Raw genomic sequence first — 20,605 nt, 5'->3', positions numbered from 1 at the left:
AAGTAAAAGAGGAAATATTTCTCTTAAGTTGTTAAATAATTATTTATGAAGATGTATGGTAATTTTCCAATCAAATTTTATAAAATGAAACACCATTCAATAGAAAACACAAACACCAATTTGTCTCCTTGTTTTTTTAGTGAAGATATCTCTGTTGGGATTGATTAAACATGAAATATTCACGAGACGATAAATTTTCTTTTGCTTTTAAATTAGTTTGTCTTTTTCTTTGCATAACCTGATTATTAGATGCAATCAAAAATCCATAGTTACTTCTCAGCTAATTCATTGTGAGGAAAGCCTGATTTGAACGGAAAAGGTTTGTATTGTTTTTGTCGAGTATTCAAAGAAATGAAAATTAAAATGTTTTCGCACAATAAAGGAGGAGATTTAGATTATTGGCAAATAAAATATACCAAGTGCTGTTGTCCGTCTGCTTTTTATGTGTGGGACCTTATTTCTATACTGTCTCGCCATACTCCAGAAAGGCTTCTCCGGAAATGTACTCTACCATACATTTTTAGCTCTGCTTACAATGAGGAAAAAAAAATGACCTTATTGTCATAACCCCACTCATCAAAAATGAGGCCAAAGGAGCAGGAAACCATGAATATTTTCAATTTTAGAATTTTCATTGTCCTATAAGATTTTTGCTAAGGTTAAAAAAATCAAAGATATTCAATTAAAACTTGAAATAGTTTAGCTTAACTTTAAAAGGGCAATTTATAGAAAAAAATACATTTTAAATAAATGAATGAATTAATTAATTCTATGCTTATTGAGGGTCCATCTGCAAAGGCACAAAAAGCAGCTTTTTCGTTGTCGAATATGGACCCAAGACATGTAACTAGTCATGCCTGTAGAGGATTAATTTTAAAGCAAAAGTGATGATAATTTACCTCCTTGCAATTTCCATGGAGAACTGTAGCCAGAAATGAACTTTGAGCCTATTATGCCATCAAAGGGCCTGCATTTCGAGCCGTCACTCTGTGCTAGGGGCTCACACACCCCAGCAGACTTTCCTCATTGTTTCTTCCTACGTTGTAGGGCAGGACATCAAGCAGTTTAGTCAAAGGTTGTGATAGAAGCAGATATCCCAGCGATGAAGAGGTAGTTTGGTCTCCAGGACCTACCCTATATGTACAACAACAGCGCTTGAAGCTTAACCAGTCAACATGTCCTTAATGAAAAATCAGCCAAGCTCCAAATCTTCTTCCCATGCCCTGTGCCCTCTCTGTGACATGCAATCAAAGGTTCTCTGGTTTGATACTCAGGCAAGGCAAAATTTCTCTGTGGCAATTGATCATGGCTATTCATTGGTCTCACTGTTTATAAATAAATAGTGGCAGCATGGCCGAGTGGTTAACATGTCGGACTAGTAATCTAAGGATTGCTGACCGCATGGATTCAAACCCCATCAGGGGCAAGTCATTGTTTCCTTGAGCAAGAAACTTTACATTCATTGTTTAGTACTGGTTGGTTCCAGGAACGGATTTGAGGGTGTTTCAATAAGCTTATAGCTTCCAACACAAACTAAAATTTTGTATAAACTAAATAATGATGTGGGATTAGTCACTTTCAGAGAATGTGCTTATTGCTGGTTACCTTTCAAGATATGACCAAAAATGTGTTCAAAATTGGCACAAAGAGCAAACAACCAAACGAACATATTTGTTCTGTAGAAATATCAGTGTCAAGAATTGTCTCCAAAGCTGTGACATCATACCTTACACTAAGTGTAATAAGATTAGGAAAGAGAACTGACTTGCATTATACAGTCAGCAATTTAGATAGGAGATGCAGAAATGGTGTTACATGAGTGTGAAATGTATGACTGTATATTAATTGTCTTGTCAGGTAATATTGTATAGGAATTGTTCTACGACTGTCATTCCGACAGCTGTATGTTTGGCACAGATTCAGGTTTTACCGTTCACTGTCCTAATTACATCCTAGTATACCTGAACCTCACCTGTTCATTACTGTAAATTCAGTTAAATTTTGCGGGTATTAAATTTTGTGATTATAAAGAAATGGAGTTGCCCTATTTTGAAATTTTGACCTGCCCATTGTTAATTTTAGGGAGTAAAATAATGATTTTACAGTTATGATATTGTGCAGCAAAGGTAATAGATTTAGCCAGAGTGGATTACATGCATGTACTGGCTGGCCTAACAATATATACAGTTGACTCTCAATAAGTCAAAATCGCTTTACTCAAAATTCCGCGTTAGTCGAAGAATTTTTAAAGTCCTGCAAATTTCCTTCTTTATCTTTGTATTTTAACTCCGCTTAGGTCAAATTTTGACTTACCGAGACTCCTGTTTAGTCGAAAAGAAAATTTGGTCCCGTCAATTAAAGTCCAACATATTTTCATTTCAATTAGTCGAAGTGTGAAAACAGACGACTGATCAAAGGTCGGCGACATCAAGGTGAGATGTTGTCATCGTGATTTACACGTCCATGAGTATTTTTAATTGGTCACATGATATACACTGAAAGGGTTAATCCTTTCAGCCTTATTGGTTTTACTAGTAAAATTCATGTTAAATAAAGGTTTTGCGGGTATTAGTCAATAACAGCCTAGTATTGATATCACGTAAATGAAATTGGAAGTTTGTCATATACATTTTTTGTACTTCCGTCCTATATTCATCCTATGTTTACCTGAACACTCAAACTATTATTACCTGCCATTTGTTAATTCGGGTAGGATTATAAGCATGAGTTGGTCCTAAATTTACCTAATATATAAAACTGATTTTACAGTTAGTGATATTGTGCAGCAAAGAGTAATAGATTTAAGCCAGAGCGTGGATACATATTGTATCTGGCTGAGTCCTAACAATATATCACTGTATTGATATACATAAAAAACACATGTATGTACATCAAACACAAGTATAAACATATAATATTATACTGGTTACATAGGTAAAATTGAAATCTACAAAAAAATGGTCAAAAATAGAAATGTTAAGGAAATCATAGTGGCAAAATAAGAAATGTTGCGGACTTGGTTTCATTTAGCCTGTTACGGGTATTTGTTGTTAATTCAAGCTACTGTCCACACTCCCTATTTGTAAAATTCAACATATAAACATGAAAATGGAGAAATTTAATCTAAAAGCATTAGCAGATGTGTTCATATTGAGATCATGACAGAAGTTTCAATGTGCCATTCCACTAAAAGCAGGGTATTTGGCTGAAATGACAAAAACAATGGGCGGAATTAAATAAAATTGAATTTAGAAACTGTATTTGTATATTTTGGGAGGAAACATTCTTTCTTTCTTAATAAGTAAATCATCAATGGTTAGGCTTTACTAATAAAAATATATGTACAATGTACAAATTTCAACAAATATGCGGATTGGCTTATAAAGCCACAGTTGATAATGATTTTACAGTAAAATCTATTCATACTTAATTATATTTCAACATTTCTAATTATACAAAACTAGATGTAATTATTGCTATTATTAGATACTATGTTCTCTAAAAGAAGCGGGAAGCGAAGTTCATGTAATGAATTAAAATTGATTAAATTTGACTTATAAGATGTTGACTCCAACACAATATTTAAGGTTGTACAATATGTTGGTAAGGTTTTTGTCTGTGAACTGATCTACAGGGGTGAGAATATGTAGGAAGTTATGACACTCTAGAGGATATAAGACATAACTATATAATAAAAAAACTGGACATAAAATTATACCCCCTTGTGGCTAAGGGGCCTTTAAGGGTTGAGGCATCAGAATTGCAGCCACTGTTTATCCCTGCTTGATCTTAGAGGCAGCTAAATGAGTCAAATTACTGAAGTCTATGCATTTCTTAACTCCAGCAAGTTAGGTGGTTTGATCCTTGGCGTTGCTTTAAATAACACCTGAGGTTAGCCGAAACCATCTTTCCTGTTTTGGCACCAGAAACCTAAATTGTGCGCTGTAAAACCAAACAGATTAGCAAAGCTTATATACAAATTTAGCATTACCATAAAAATTTCAGCATTGGAAAAACGAAGATTTTGATTTTAATAGCGAAATATACTAAACCAAAGGTCATCAAGTTTTTGACAATATTTCTACTTGATAATTATTATATTATACACATCATGTACATTGATATGATTGTTATCTTTCAGTTATGTACAGGATATAATAGCTGATCAGCAGAAGAAAGAAGCTCCAGCAGTTGGTGGAGTGGGCGGAGCTACAGCAGGACACGTCGTCGGAAGTATGGCTGGCATGATGCCAGTTTCTCAAGTTGACATCATGCAAATGCTGTCAAAGGCACAGAAAGAATATGACACAGTAAGCCAGGTTTTTGTATTCATTTATTTGAAATTAAGTATAAGGATCAGTATTTAAGCTGCACGTCTCCAGATGAACAAAAAAATTTGAAGAAAATCAAACTTTCAGGTATCACTTTCTTTCTATTTTTTCTATGCCATCTGTTTCAAGCCAGGCAAGAAATTTACTATCAATTCATGCTATTTTGAAGGTTAAATTAAATAAATTGAATCAAAAATGAATGAAAAATTCATATATTATATATATATAGCTTGATTAAAGGTCAATGCTTTCTTTATATTTCAGGGGTCTAAGAAGACTGAGCCAAAACCCATGATTGATAATCCGAATGCGTCTGCTACAAAATCCACTAACCTTATTAGACCGCAGCCACTGAAAATGCCAGACTCTGAGGCTACTGAAATCTCGGGTAAGTTGACAGGCGTTGCTCGTTTAAATCCTTCATCCATGACCTGCTGAAAAATGAAAGTGTTAGCCTTTTGCCACCAGGATAGAGCCAGGGGAGCCTGCACAATGAGAAAGGCTAGCTTGCACAATTAGAAAGGCTCTCCTGCGCAATGAGAAAGGCATGCTTGCACAATGAGAAAGGTTGGCCTGCACAATGAGAAAGGCTAGCTTGCACAATGAGAAAGGTAGGCCTGCACAATAAGAAAGGCGAGCTTGCACAATGAGAAAGGCTGGCCTGCACAATGAGAAAGGCTAGTCTGCACAATGAACAATGAGAATGATTGGCCTGCACAATGAGAAAGGTTGGCCTGCACAATGAGTAAGGCTAGCTGTACAATGAGAAAGGCTAGCCTGCACAATGAGAAAGGCTAGCCTGCACAATGAGAATGATTGGCCTGCACAATGAGAAAGGTTGGCCTGCACAATGAGTAAGGCTAGTCTGTACAATGAGAAAGGTTGGCCTGCACAATGAGTAAGGCTAGCCTGTACAATGAGAAAGGCTAGCCTGCACAATGAGAAAGGCTAGCTTGCACAATGAGAATGATTGGCCTGCACAATGAGAAAGGTTGGCCTGCACAATGAGTAAGGCTAGCCTGTACAATGAGTAAGGCTAGCCTGTACAATGAGAAAGGCTAGCCTGCACAATGAGAAAGGCTAGCTTGCACAATGAGAATGATTGGCCTGCACAATGAGAAAGGTTGGCCTGCACAATGAGTAAGGCTAGCCTGTACAATGAGAAAGGTTGGCCTGCACAATGAGTAAGGCTAGCCTGTACAATGAGAAAGGCTAGCCTGCACAATGAGAAAGGCTAGCCTGCACAATGAGAAGGCTAGCCTGTACTGTGTAATATGCATGTATATAATATAAAATATTTGCATTCTCATGTTAAAATCAGAAGTTCTAGATTTATAGGTTGAAAATCAAGTGTTTCCTTGTCAAGAATCTAGAAGCTCGATCAAAAATTTAGTTATATTTTTCTCATACGTCTTCAAACTGGTATTTGGTATCTAAAAATAGTAATACATCAGAATTTCTTGTGTCTATCTCCACCAAATAAAACAGGAGACAGCTTAGTTGAGATTTTATTTCTTTGTTGTTTATTTTAGAAGATGCTGTTGGAAGTGTGACGCCTGGTACCGGTATCATAACTTTGGATGCTTTGTTTCGCACTGCTAGTTTACAGCAGGGAACCAGTACCCAGAAAACACCGTCAGCAAGTCAAGCACAAATGGAAAGGTATTTTAGCTTGATAATAGGCCTGTTACTATAGATTTATTATACTAAAAATATAAGAGCTTCCCTACTTGAAGCCAGGGGCATTGGTCTGGTGGTGTTTTAAGTTTGAATACCCGTTACTTCAACAAAAGTTACGAATTATTTATAGGCAAGGCAATTTTTGAGAAATGTTGAATGAATTGAAAAGCCTATATTGCAAGTAAACACTAAGAATAAACTAATTTTAATATTATATACATGTATTTAAAAAACAACATAACATAGACTTTGGTATTGTTTTACAGTTATAGAGGAGGATCTTTAGTTCTTTTTTAAAGCAGTTATAGATAAAGTAAAGGTTGAATGCAGTTTTCAGACAATAAATTTTCAGATAAGTTTTGCTATGTGATCCCGCAAGAACATTTTGGAGTAAGCAGTAAAATTCTAATATAATAAAAATGCAATAAATTTATATCATCCCACCTCCAGATCCTTGATCATGTTCATGAAAATTTAGAAAGTTGTCTGAATGTTTGAACTATTATCATGTGACCAAATTATTTAAAATGATTTGAGTTTCACTGTTCTGGAGTAGCAGAGCTTCAAGGATAAAGATTTATTTCAATGACCCATAGATTTTTTTTTTTTTTTTTTCAGAGGGGGGGGGGGGGGGGGGGGGAGAGAGAGGTGGAGGTTATAGGGATTGGTTAGAAATGATAGATAAAAATCATGTAGGTTTTCAGACCCATTTACAATATATTGGTTTCTCTGAATGACATTATAAATTATTATAAAAGATAAAAACATTTTTTTATAACTTTTATCCCAGTAAAGTTGCATGTTACTATAATGCCTCATTTATAACGGACATATTTAATGCAAGAACATGTAATCTAGGCACTTGTCCAATGGTTGTAATCTGGCAGAGTTAAGACTTTAACCAGACATAGTGGAAATCTGGATCAGGTTTTTGGAAACTGATTTTAAAAAAACTATTCCTGTTTTATAGAATGTAGGGTAAAGAATTGATTAATTGGTTCACAGATATTATGGGGGGAAAATATAAATCTTTGTTCATTCTGTTTTAAAATGAGAATTGTGAATTTATACGTTTAATTGTTGTGTATATAGAAATTCACAACTTTATTTAGGATTGAAATTTTTATTGTCTAATTCTTTTCTGAAATTTGACAATTTTGATTAGGTGTCGGAGATTTGAATTTCAGTTAGACCTATGTTTAACACGTACTGTTTCAGATTCTTTGGCAAAATCTTGCCAGTGCTATTATATTAAGAGTTTGATCAGTCTGCATATCTCAAGGCAAAAGCCTCATTTTGAAATATGACATAATTGCCTAATGACCTTGACCTTCAAGGTCAAAATTTCTTATTTGAGGAGAATGTAGACATCAAAACCCCTCATATTCACATTGGAAAAAAAATAAAAGCAGAAGATTTATATTATGCAAATATAGGATGGGAAAGATTATAATGACCATTTATTAAAATATCATTGTGTTACCCACAGCTTATTTAAGTGTTACAGTATCATATGGTAACCATTTTTTTTTTCAGGAATTCATTTATATCTTAAATGATACTATACTTCGTATCACAGTCTTTGACTTCATATTACGAAACTAGGTCAATGGCTTTACACAGGTGTCTGTTTGTGCATAAAAGAAAAATAATTCTGGAAGATGCACCTGAGGTCTTCCTCCACAAATAAAGTTGCAAAGTCGCCATGATTTTTAAGACCTTTCACATTGTCCCTGAGACTTAAAATCAACAAAAGCAAATATTATAATCAATTACTTTAAAAAAAACAAAACCTTCTCACATTTTGATTTATTTAATCATTTATATATTAACATTCCATAGTTGTTGTAACTATCTTCATAAAAGAGCTAAAGAAAGAAAAAGATTTGTCATTTTTTCGGATAAGAAAAAATTACCGGTATCTTGTCTCATGCAGTGAAGTGCATAATAGCTACCAGATATATATTATCGTAAAAAAAAGTATAAAAAGCACACGGGAGATGGTGTCTGTAATTGTAACATAGATCTGCTTGAACTTCTTGTATGTCAAGATAGGAGGTGAAAAAATGCCACATTAGAGATGTGCATTATAGCATTGAATGTGTACACTAAGCACCTGACGTGATGTGTGTGTGTGTGTGTTTTTTACTTGTACTTAAAGAAATCAAACCAAAAAAAAAAAAGAGAGAAGATGCAAAAAAAAATCTTTAAAGTTTACCTGACGTGATGTGTGTGTGGTTTTTTACTAGTACTCAAAGAAATCAAACTAAAAAAAAATACCAAAAAAAAGAGAGGTGCAAAAAAAAATCTTGAAAGTTTATGTTTCTTAGGTTAGACTTGTGAAAATATGTTTGAAATTGTTTTCAGCTTACACTAAAACCAGAAAATCAAGAGATTGGTTTTATCTATTTTACTTTTCTTTGAATCTTAATCTATGTTTTTAGGGAATTGAAAAGTTATTGTCAGTGTTTTCGAAATTTAGTTTAACCCTCAGCCTACTGGCGGCAACTGAATCTACCTATGTGACCAGTGCAGACAAAGATCAACTGGCACATTTGTGCTGTGTGATCATGACCTGCACTGTTTGCTATTTGGTTAGTTAATATTTTGAAATTTTCGATTATAAAGATAAATGATTTTATTCCGAAGATGTTTAGTGTGGGAAGAGTTAACAAGGTTAAAACACCTACCTTTGTTATCTACCTTATGCATCAATAGACCATTGAATGTTGAGATTTTAAAATGCACCGTCAAAAAAAAAATATATATTAATGTATTAAAATTATCACTTTTTCATTACTTTTCTTATTAGCTCACCTGAGCATAAAGTGCTGTTGTGATGTAAGAGTGTTGTCTGTCATCAATTTCCACAATTTCTATCATACCTCCGAAACCACCTTTGCCCTTTTCTAGCAATGTATCTTAAAAGAGCGATCTAGGACCATCATGGCTCTCTTGTTCTTTGTGATTTAGCAAATAAGTGCTTGCTTAATTGAAATGACAATCTACTTAAGTAGTCATCTTCCATGTTATTATAGTATACTGAGATACTTCATCAAAATTAAAAACAAAACGCTAAGAATATTTGTCAGGAGAGACAGACATTTGTTGTTAGCTAAACTGTTACTGATATTAGCAGTTTTATGTTTTTGTTGGTGTAATTATGTGAAAATAGAGATGTAGTCATTATTTGAATTGCACTCAAATAAATATAGATGGCTTCTTTTCTTTTCTTAGACTTGAAATGTTCTTCTTTTCTTGAAGTAACTTGATTTTAATCTCTTTATTTCAGCTATTTCCAGACAAGTAGCCTTGAACAAAAAGTGAGGTCCGCAACAGCTCCCAGCAGGCAGATTTCTGTCGACAGAAACAAAAGTGAGAGCGACGATCTGCCGCCACTTCTGAAACACATCATGTCGACAGGCTCGATGGTTGAGGACATTGAACGTCAGCAAATTCCTGGTGGCGACGGACCTGGCGATGATGCAGGGATTAAACTCGCCCAACTTACTCCAGGAATTCCCGATTTAACGCAACCCCCTCCGAATCATCCGGCATACAGAGGTCCGTCTCCTCAAGCTAGAAAATCTCCCATGGACATGTATAGTGGCGGAGGAGGAAGACCTAAAAGTGCTTCTTACGCTGAAACAGTTTTACAAAGTGAAAAAGGACAAGTTCCTCAGATATTGTCTGGGAATATATTACCTATGTTTAGTGGTTCTGTACCGTCTAGTCAGTCAATGAATGCTCAATCCATGCCCTCATCAAAGAAACTTTCTCCCGAAACAATGTTTCGGAGTAGGAAGTCACCAAAGGACGATATTGAGTTGGTACCAAGACAAAAAGTGGACCCATCTTCAGTATTAAAATCAGCGCCGTTATTGACCCCAGCAGATCTTTTACAATCATCATCATTGTTAATATCATCATCAATTTCATCATCAGCAACAGTCACAACAACAACAACATCTTCATCATCTCTTGTAATGGACAAGGTGGGTTGATATATTTTCATTCATCAAAGTTTAAGAATATTTTTGAAAATTCTAAAAGTTGTGTTTGTTTAAGAGCGTGATGGCCATCTTATTAAATTTAGGTTTTGTTTAATAGCTTGATGGCCATCATACTAAATTTGAGTTTGTTTATAAGCCTGATGGCTATTATACTAAAGAGTTTGTTTAATTAATACTGAATATGATTTGTATAATAGCCTAATGGTCATTATACTAAATTTGTGTTTGATTAAAAACCTGATGGCCATCATACTAAATTTGTGGGGTTTTCTTTAAATAGCCTGATGGCCATTACACTAAATTTGAGTTTGTTTAATAGCCTGATGACCATCATACAAATTTTTGTGTTTTTTTAACTAGCCTGATGGCTATGATACTAAATTTGAGTTTAAAACCCAATAGCCTCATCATTTGTCATCCAGTATAATTGTCAATTTCAGTAAACAATATTTCTTCATGTAGGCTTCAACTAAACAAATATATGTGATCTAATAAGGTTGTCTTGTACATGTGTTCTATAAATGGTTATGGTTTGATACATAAGAAGGTCACTTGAGCTAAAAATAATTTCTATTGGATTATACATCTTCATGTCAAAAACTACATGGCCCAAAACTCAGTTGTTTAGTTACACTGCCTCTGGAGTGTAATATTGGCCATTATTTTGGGGTCACTAATACATGGAAAAACACAATCTTGTCTAAATAGTCAAGAGTTTGTAGCATGGTGTAACCACTACACAAGTTAAATAAATCTGATTAAGCATGATGTTGAAAATAATGTATTGCATCGCCATTTTACAGGTCTTTCTCCCTGTTTAAATAGTTAGATCTCCATTCTAAATTGAAGAATAGTGCTGAGTCAGTTCTATGCCTTGTGTTCCCTCGGACATTTGCCCCCTTATTTTGCAAATGTTGGCCCTTCAACATTTGGGGGTGGGGTGGCAATGTTCACCCTTTCAAAATAAATAAGGGTGCAAGGGAAATGTTCGGGGGTGCAAGGGGGAATGATTGTCTGAGGAAGCAAATGTCCCTTTTCCGACTGGGTCCATTCATAGTTTAATTTTCCTCAACTCATGTAATTTTTCCCAAAGATACTACTAACAAATATGTAGAGAATTTTATTTAATTCAAGAGTTAGAAATAAACAAGGACAATTTTATGCTTCATCCATTACTTTGCCCATCAAGAATGTACTTTAATCTTAGCAAAAAAAAAAAGAAAGCCTTTTAATCTAAGATATTCGTTAACACGTGCATACACTTACTGCAATATCAAGATGGTACGTGAAAATATGACATTTGGTGTTTGGCCAATCAACGAAAATGCTGATATTTATATATATAAATAAACCTCACAAGATCTATAATCTGCAAATTTCACAAGAATATTAAAAGTGCAGCTGTGAGTAATTCATGATAATTTGTAAATGTTAATCTTTATTGTTTTCAATATTGTTAGAGGGGTTCTTATCATATTTTTGGAAATCATGTTAATAATTGAATTTTCAATATTTCGACCAAACAAAGTTGACCACTGGTCTGTGAGAAAAAAATATTAGGGAATAATGACTTGGCATTGTTTTTTTGATCAATTTTTATTTTAAGAACCAGTTTGGGTTTGGGAGTGGGTTAAGATAAATATTTGCTGTTGAAAAAATTTAATCTATGTCTTTGTCTTGTTTTGGAGTGAGTTTAGATTAATATATGTGTTAAAAATTTTGAACAAGTGTTTGAGCTCTATATCCTTCCTGGCATTTCCTAGTTTTGAGATATAGAACGAAACTGAAAAGGAGCACCTTTGATCTGAACAGATATTGATAACCTTATCTCTGCTCTGTTTTAGTATAATGGTTTTCTTATAATACGTTTATACTGAATTTATTTGAGTTTTGATAGCATAGGAAGCTATAAGCTTATAGACACATACTTGAATACTTTCTAGGAACTACCCAGTACTAAGCAATCAATATAAAGTTCCTTGCCAAAGAAACAATGGCATAACCCTGATGGGATTTGAACCCGATCCTTAGATCATTAGTCTAACGCTTAAACTACTCAGTCATGACACCATTAATGTTATTAGTGTGGAAAATAGAAATAAAACCAAAAAAGGCTAGCACTTAATAAAAAATGTCAAGTTACAATAGACAATTAGATGCAAGAGAATAGACCAAGTTCCAAGGTCATTAGATTCAAGCAAAGTTCAAGCATTGAAGAGTCTCTAAATATTTTAACGATAATGCAGTTTTTGTCAGGAATTTCCTGTTTAATTTGATTTTTTTTGCATGTAAGAGAGATGTTTAACTAATGTTGAGTTCTTGCACATTTTATGCTATACCAGTAGGTGGCAATGTTTTGTTTATAGCATATAAACAGGATGAATTCATTAGATATAAAATTTCTCTTTTAGCATGTCAGATGTCAGAATGTTGTAAGGTGATTAGGTACATAATTATAGTTTTTATCCAAGATGATAACAGATGCTACGCAGATTTGATTATAAACATCTCACTTTGCACGTTCTTTTCTTTTTTTGTTGATAATTTAATGGAAAGAGATTAAAAACACCAAATTTTTTTGGATAAATTTTAGAGAATTTATTTGAGCCGATTCTAGCAAGTTTTCTGTTTTTGGTTTTTGTGGAGTTACCTGGTGATGTCAGAGAAATGATGTCATAAAACAAGGCACAAGGTCGTAACTTGAATGTCGGGGGTCATTTGTTGTTGGTAATATGAAAAAGTTAATGTCAATTACTCTGTTACCAAAACTAACTGTTAATTTGTTTTATTCCTTAACATGCTGGGGAAAAAAGGTGGTATAAGACATTGCCACTGGTAAAGGGCCACTCAGCCTGTATATCTGCCTGTGCAGTGTGACCAGGCTCTATACTGTTGGGTAGCTCAATTGTTGGTTTTATAATACGGAACTCCCTAAATCTTTGATTGGATCATTCCAAATTCATTACACAAATTCAGCAAATAAAGAGTTACTGCTAATATTATTGACATTATGACAGGTTTAACAAAATGATTCTGAAAAAAAAGTCTATTTTTACACCACAAGGAATGGCAAGATGCTGCTCATGCAAACTTTCTATACTTACAAAAAAAGTTTTTATGCAATTTTAGCCTGATACAGAGCAAGGTTTTAAAATTATATTTTGCACTTTTTCAACATTAATGTTGTATTTGTTCATTTCAGCCAATGAATCCAAACTTTGCTGCTGCTGCGGCCTCACTTACAACAGAATTACTATCACCTATGGCTTTCCTAACATCATCAGTGCGGAAAACTCCACCTGCTACCAGTGTTTCAGGTTGGTACTTCCGTTTATGTCTTGTTAATGCATTTAACCATTGCCTTGCTAGAACCAAAGTGATTTGCCTTTGCCATCAATATAGAGGGCAGACAGCGAAGCCAAGTGAGGTAGCTATCCAGGTAGTTTATGGAACGTCAGTGGTTCTACTACTCTGGTGCCCGAAATAATGCATGGAAGTGCACCTGAGGTCTTCCTCCAACAGTAAAAGTGGAAAGTCCCCATATGACCTATACTGGTTTCCTAGCAGCCTCCCTCCCCTAGCAGTTTTCCAGCCCTTTAATTATTAGGCTGAATCAAATTGTGACAAATGGCCTTCAATCTGTAATTGATACCAGTAATATATGTCTCTTGATTATGTATTGTAGAAAGATCATCATTTGAGGAGAAAGTTGACCACAGCAAGGATTCAGACATGTTACCTGTAGCTGCATTAACAAAGGAGCAGTTACAACAAGCTCTCTTGTATTTATTAAAGGTGAGTTTCATTTGTTTTAGGGGTTCTTTTACAAACTATAAGTTTATCTTCAAACAAGTGCTCAACATGTGCCAGAAATAATCTATGTTAGGGCACCTGAGGTCTATCTCAACTGGTTTTATTGTAGAAAATTGGTCGGTTTAGTTTTAATTAACATTGAACCAGTAAAATTTGATGTCTACTGGCAAACATGTCGACTGACAAAAATGTCAAATGGCAAGTTTTCAGCGTAACTGATGTAGGTATACCCAAGTTGCCCGGACACCAGCATGATTTGCAACCATTTGTAAGGTGGCTGGATAGCTTCCTCACATGAAAGAACACAAAGCCCTAAGCCTATAACTGTGAGGGGAATGTGATTCTCAAAGTCAGTGACTTTTACAAGTTGGACATGGCAACAACACCTTAGCTAGTATCAGCCTTCATGTTAGCATGGAGTTGGTTTATCATAACAATAATTGTGTCATTTTTAGCTCCACTATTCGAAGAATTGGAGTCACAGTCACTGTCTCACTTCAGTTAAGTTTTTGCGAGAAAGATGATATCTAAATAAAGACGACTAAACTATTTAAGGGATTTTAATGTAAATGTTCACTTTGATGAGACTGGACATTTGTTATAAGGGTATTTAGTGACAGTAGCATTCATTTTTCTTATTTTTTTCAGAACGACAGCAGTTTTATCAGTACTATTCACGAAGCTTACCTTAAAAGTCTACAAGAACTCTCGGGACAAAAATCATAGCAGTAGAACATGGACACCACCACTACAACGTCTTGTGATCCAAAGAAAATGACAATCTTGTACCCGCTGGAGAAAATACCCGCTGGCTACCAATGCATATTTTAGAAAAAATCAATTTGTTGTGTGAAAACTTGTGGTCATTTATTGCCAAAGTGTTTGCACATTTATCATACCAATCTGCATGACTTATCTTTAACATCCCTGCACTTTTTGAAGAGTTACTTCCCTTACAATTTATGAATTATCTGGACTTCTAGGATGGATGAATATGATTCTTTGTTATATATTTACTTTTTGAGGATTTGTGTTCTGTTAAACCTTACAGAGTGATTTCCTGTTTATATACACAAACTAATTTTTGTGTTAAAACTTACAGAGTGATATCCCCTGAATACATACTACTTAAAGTTACCTCCCTTTTCATGGACATGTCTGCTCAACAGAGTTATCTACCTTATCAATACAGACTGATCTCTACATTACAAAGTGATCTCCCCTTTTATTGGAGATATTAAGCCTTTAAGGCAAATTCATTAGAGTTACTGTCCTTAGTATGAAATGAACTTTGACCTTTACATACTAAGGCAACCTAGTCTCATTGGGCAAAGAAGAGTTATGTTCCTTGAACTATAAATGTTTTAAAGCATGATATAGTGCTTCAGATTTGTGACAATTGTGTTCAATTTGTTATATATTTATCATTTGTGTTCTAGATATAGTATTATGTAGTAAGTCCTATGTATTTTTACATGCCTCCTGGTATTTGTAAAGTGCCATTTTGTACATTTTTTTTTAGTAATAATTGTATTTTATTGTTGATGTTTTTTATTATCTTAAGCTATAAGTATGGCCTCATGTTTGGTTTGCCAAAGTTAGATAAATATTGATGAACAGTTCAATAGATGTTTATGTTATGTGGCTCTTTTTAGCTCATCTGTTTGAAAAAAATAAAAAGTCGAGCGATTATGATCGATTGCGGTGGTGGAGGTGTTATCGTGCAAAAAAACTTTAATGTAGCCCAGTACTCAAACATTGGGTGCCTACATGAAACTTGGATTACTTGCTTATCATGACAAGGTGCAGATGTGAGGTAAGGGGCATAATTCTGAAAGTGATAGATTTCTTAGTTATCCCCCTTTTTAATTTAGATTTTTTTTGTCAAAAGTGGTAACAACAGCATGCAGTTCTATTGTGTTTCCTTTAATATTGTCAGTTTTAGTGAAAACCCCACAGTGTGTTTGTATATGATAAAAAAAGAAATGTGCCAAGTTCAAAAAAAATGTGCTGGTCTGATCTATTCCCAGTATAAAGTGTGACCAAAAATTTTATTGCAAACCCTAATGATAGAATTTTTATAGTGGAAGAAATAAGAAGCCACTGATAAAAAAAGATTATCTTGGAAACTTCACACATGTTCGTTCAGTGTAATAGCTTTAGGTAAATGACCAAGACCCATAACTCTAGCATTGATTTCCAGTGAATTATTCCCCTTTGCGAACTTTAAAATTCCTTCTATTTTTCAGGCTCTTGTTTTAATACTGGGCTCGAAGTAAAGTTATGTGACCATCTGCAATAAAATATGAAAACTTTTTTACCCAAACATTTATGATCATTTATACCTATCAGGAATAAAATTTACTCTTAAGACTTCTGTCCCAATTTTAAGACTTGGTCAAAAAAAATATGAATTCTATGTTGTTATTAAATCAGTCAGTCAGACCAAGGTCATTTTTTTGTCGCCTTGGTACAGTTACCGGGTAACTTCTATACAATTTTAATAGGAGTTATCCCATAAGTGCACTAAGGTTTAAGCTTTTAGTTTATATGGGCTTTTAATACAGGTGTCGCGGCATTGTGGAGTTCTTAACGCGTCAGACTAGTAATCTAATGATTGCTAGCTGCATGGGTTCGAACCATGTCAGGAGCAAGCCGTTGTTTCCTTGAGCAAGAAACTTTATACTCATTGCTTGTACTGTTTGGTTCCAGGAACGGATTCGAAAGTGTGTCTATAAGCTTATAGCTTCCTACACAATCTAAAATAAATTCTGTATAAAACAAAACAGATGTCAGTAAGCAATCAAGGTTCACACAAAAATGTGTTTCTATTTAATATTGATGCTTTATTTTGTGATATGTAAATTAGCATTGAATTAGTAAATTTTGTGTAAATAATTCAGAACATTTAGTTAATTGTATGCTCATTAAATAACATGAAGTTGTTGTTGTTGTTGTTGTTGTTGTTTTTGGTAACTTGTCATGACTTATCATAAAATATCTTTATTCATCTTGTGTAAAGGGAAGTAATTGAAGATGATTTCAATGTGAATTTTCTCGACATTGTTACTTCTTAGATTATTAAGTGTCCACATGATTTTATCAAATGCATTATGAAATACAAAGTGTTTTATTTATTGTTGTTTTATATTATTCTTTTTTTTATGATATCACAAAGTTTGTGTATTTTTATCAACCCTCATTTATGATTGATATGATGATAAGTTTATGATGATTCATGATGTTATGATCTTATATTTATGATGGTTCATGATCTTAATTGATGATGATTTATGATCTTATATTTATGATGGTTCATGATTGTATAGTTATCATATTTATGATGGTTCATGATCTTAATTGATGATGATTTATGATCTTATATTTATGATGATTCATGATGTTGTTTTTATGATGATTCATGATCTTATATTTATAATGATTCATTTTCTTATATTTATGATGGTTTATGACATTGTATTTATGATGATTTGTTGCATTATTATATTCATAATGATTCATGGCATTATTTTCATGATGATTCATAACCTTATATTTATGTACAAAATTATTTAGTCTTGCTTTTGTATTTGTTATTATGATGATATCTGGTCCTGAAACTTCAATGTTGGAAGCTTGTTGTTCAGGTTAAGGTTGTTTAAAGTATCTTTTGATTTTTTCAGATTTGTGTAAGAGATGTTTAGTCTATTGACTTAATATGAGAAACTATGAGTATGATTTTGCCATGAATTGAACAATGAGTATGATTTTGCCATGAATAAGACTTGAAATTGGAAAATATGAGTATGAGTTTGCCATGAAAAAGACTTGAAATGGGAAACTAAGAATATGATTTTGCCATAAATAAGGCTTCAAATTGGAAATTATGAGCATGATTTTGCCATGAGTTAAGCTTGATGGGATATGCTGAGTATTTTTTTTTTCATGTCGATTAAAACTTGAAATGTGAAACTTTGAGTAAGATTTTTGCCATGAATTAGGCTTGATGGTAAATGTTGAGTATGACTTTGTCATGAAATAGACATGAAATGGGAAACTATTTGTATGATTTTGCCACGAAAAAGACTTGAAATGGGAAACTATGAGTGTGGTCTTGCCATGATAACAAGAATAGAACTATTTCCCTGTTATTGATAATGGAATATTCCAGTCTATTGAACTGACATTGATTTAAGTATATTCAGGTATTTTATCCTGACATACCTGCAGCAATATTCAAGTCATATATCATTAGATGAAGTATTCCAGGGTATATTACCCGGACATCCATACAAAGATATGTAAGTCTACAGCCCAGAAATAAGATGATGTATTGCCTGGTATATGACATTAAATGAAGTATTCAAGGGTATATTACCCGGACATTCATTAAGGGACATTCTAGTCTCTTAAACTGACATTTATTGAAGAATATCCAGGTACATCACCCTGACATTCATGAAGGGATATTCAAGTCTACTGATCTACTATAAAAGAATTTTATCCTGATATTCTATATTGACATTGATAAAGGGATATGAATGTCAATTATACAGATGAAAAGGGATACATTTGTATATGCTTATAAGAAGAGACAAGTGACATTGATGATATTTGTCCTGACATTAAATGAAGGACATTCTTACATTAAATAAAGAACATTCTTACAACAAAAGAGGTATACATAGGTATATAACCTTAACACTGATATAAAAAAAAATCTTCAAGATTTGAAAAAGGGATATATGCTTATAAAAAAGAGACAATTTGTGAAATCTTTTGTGCATTTATATCATTGACAAAAGTATTTGACTGTTTCGTGCCAGAAATGGTGCTTTTAAAGATGGAGGAAATTAAATTGATATGATGTTCATTGGTGCTTTGTATGGTTGTGCTACAAGCTATATCCTTGTTTATTGTGAAAATTTGTTTAATAAGGTGATATTTATTGAAATTATGTTGCATTATGGTATGCAGCCAAATTGTACTTTATCTAACTGAGTACTGAAAAATGGCAAGATGTATGGAAGGTAACAAAGAAGTTGAAAAATGGAGATAGTGAGTTTAGGTGCCGTAAAGTTTTATTTGTTTGGTCTTAATTTGGAGGTGGTCTCAAAGTAAGGTTTGACATGAAATTTATCATTATCCTTACCTTGGGATGATTTTGATACAGATGATCAGCAAGAAATACACAGATGTGTCAGATTAGTTTTTGAATGTGTATTTGAATAACGTGATGAATAAACTTAACCCTTAACCTGCTGGAATCAAAAGTGATTAGCCTTTGCCACCAGTATAGAGCCAGGCCAGCCTGAACTTCCGTATAGTCTGATCAGGCTCTATACTGTTGGTAGCTCAATCTTTATATTTTGATGTTGAAATCCCTTTAAGCTTTAATTGGACTGTTCCAAATTGAAAGCTGGGCAAATCCATTATATAAATTCAGGAGGTTAAGGGGTTGAATATTATGTTTGTACGTCTGCTATGTGATGTTGTGTTTTTAATAATGAGATTGTTTTATGTTGTGTTGTTATTTATTGTGTGAGCTCTAGCGGGGACAGTAACTGGCTTTTAGCCACCAGTCTAGAGCTACACATTTCTGTGGTGTCTGAACACTTACAGGCTATACTATAGGTTGTAGAATATTGTCAAAAGTTGAGCATAAAATGCCTGAAATTTAAAGTGGACTTAACCCGTAACAAGCTGAAACCAAATGTGACAAGCCTTTGACACCAGTAAAGAGCCAGGCCAGTCTAATATACAGCCAGGCCAGCCTTATACAGAGCCAGGCCAGCCTAATATAGAGAAAGGCCAGCCTAATATACAGCCAGGCCAGCCTAATATACAGCCAGGCCAGCCTAATACAGAGAAAGGCCAGCCTAATATACAGCCAGGCCAGCCTAATATAGAGAAAGGCCAGTCTAGTATAGAGCCAGGCCAGCCTAATACAGAGCCAAGCCAGCCTAATATAGAGAAAGGCCAGTCTAGTAAAGAGCCAGGCCAGCCTAATACAGAGCCAAGCCAGCCTAATATAGAGAAAGGCCAGTCTAGTATAGAACCAGGCCAGTCTGAACATTCATGCAGTCTGACTGGTCTCTAACCTGTTGGCAGCTCAATTTTTGTATTTTGATACTGAAATCCCTTCAACTTTGAATGGACTTTTCTAAATTCTAGGCAGGGTAAATCTATTACAAAAATTTTAGGGTAAGGGTTTAAAAAAAGAATTGTCAAGTCAATTGTATAATCAGTATATGGGAAGGGATAAATGAGATAGTTATTAGTATATAAAGGAGTCTTCCTTCTGTGTTTGAGGGATAAATATTGTACATTAAAGGGATGGAGGTAATTACAAGTGGATTGGTGCAATAATATGGTGATTTGTGCAAATACAAATTCAGTAAATAAAAGATGTTTGTACACCCTTGAGTGATGTTGAAAAATAGGTTATTACGAAATCTGAATTATTATATACGTGACTGGAATTTGATCTGATGGTGTGTAGTTTTGGGTGTTGCAACAAGTTGATTTGTGTCATAACATGTTTTGGCACACTGATATATGAATTACAGTAATATCATACAAATGTTTATTAAATTGTTCATCAGTATGATATTATATTTTTGTTTAAGTTTAACATAAAAGTATTTAAGATCTTGAACTACATGATTGTGGTCACAGTGGTATGTGTTTTGATTAGTCATTGTGCTCCCAGGATTTTTATTGGAGCATGATAGAAACTGGTTTTTCCTTGTTCCCATACTTCCTTCA

The 20,605-nt window shown here is 34.0% G+C and overlaps 2 protein-coding genes across 3 annotated transcripts in view; both read left to right on the top strand.

Moving 5' to 3' along the window:
- Positions 1–19,355, top strand: part of LOC132749981 (mRNA-decapping enzyme 1B-like) — a 111,792-nt gene extending 92,437 nt beyond the window's left edge. For both annotated transcript variants that reach the window (XM_060739931.1, XM_060739939.1), the window contains 7 exons: positions 4,142–4,310; positions 4,596–4,719; positions 5,864–5,993; positions 9,304–10,006; positions 13,227–13,341; positions 13,710–13,819; positions 14,486–19,355. In XM_060739931.1, coding sequence (XP_060595914.1) covers positions 4,142–4,310; positions 4,596–4,719; positions 5,864–5,993; positions 9,304–10,006; positions 13,227–13,341; positions 13,710–13,819; positions 14,486–14,563 — 1,429 coding nt within the window. In that variant the 3' untranslated portion in view covers positions 14,564–19,355. The remainder of the gene's footprint in view (positions 1–4,141; positions 4,311–4,595; positions 4,720–5,863; positions 5,994–9,303; positions 10,007–13,226; positions 13,342–13,709; positions 13,820–14,485) is intronic.
- LOC132750007 (sporozoite surface protein 2-like) lies at positions 18,849–19,937 on the top strand. Its single transcript, XM_060739960.1, has 2 exons — positions 18,849–18,867; positions 19,621–19,937. Exons 1-2 carry the CDS (start codon positions 18,849–18,851, stop codon positions 19,935–19,937), a joined length of 336 nt encoding a protein of 111 aa, XP_060595943.1.
- Positions 19,938–20,605: the final 668 nt, after the last annotated feature.

This window comes from Ruditapes philippinarum, unplaced genomic scaffold (genome assembly GCF_026571515.1).
Source record: "Ruditapes philippinarum isolate M1 unplaced genomic scaffold, ASM2657151v2 ctg531_1_1_1_1, whole genome shotgun sequence".
NCBI classification, from domain to species: Eukaryota; Metazoa; Mollusca; class Bivalvia; order Venerida; family Veneridae; genus Ruditapes; species Ruditapes philippinarum.
Note: the sequence above shows the minus strand (reverse complement) of the source record. Positions and strands in the feature narration are given on the sequence as shown.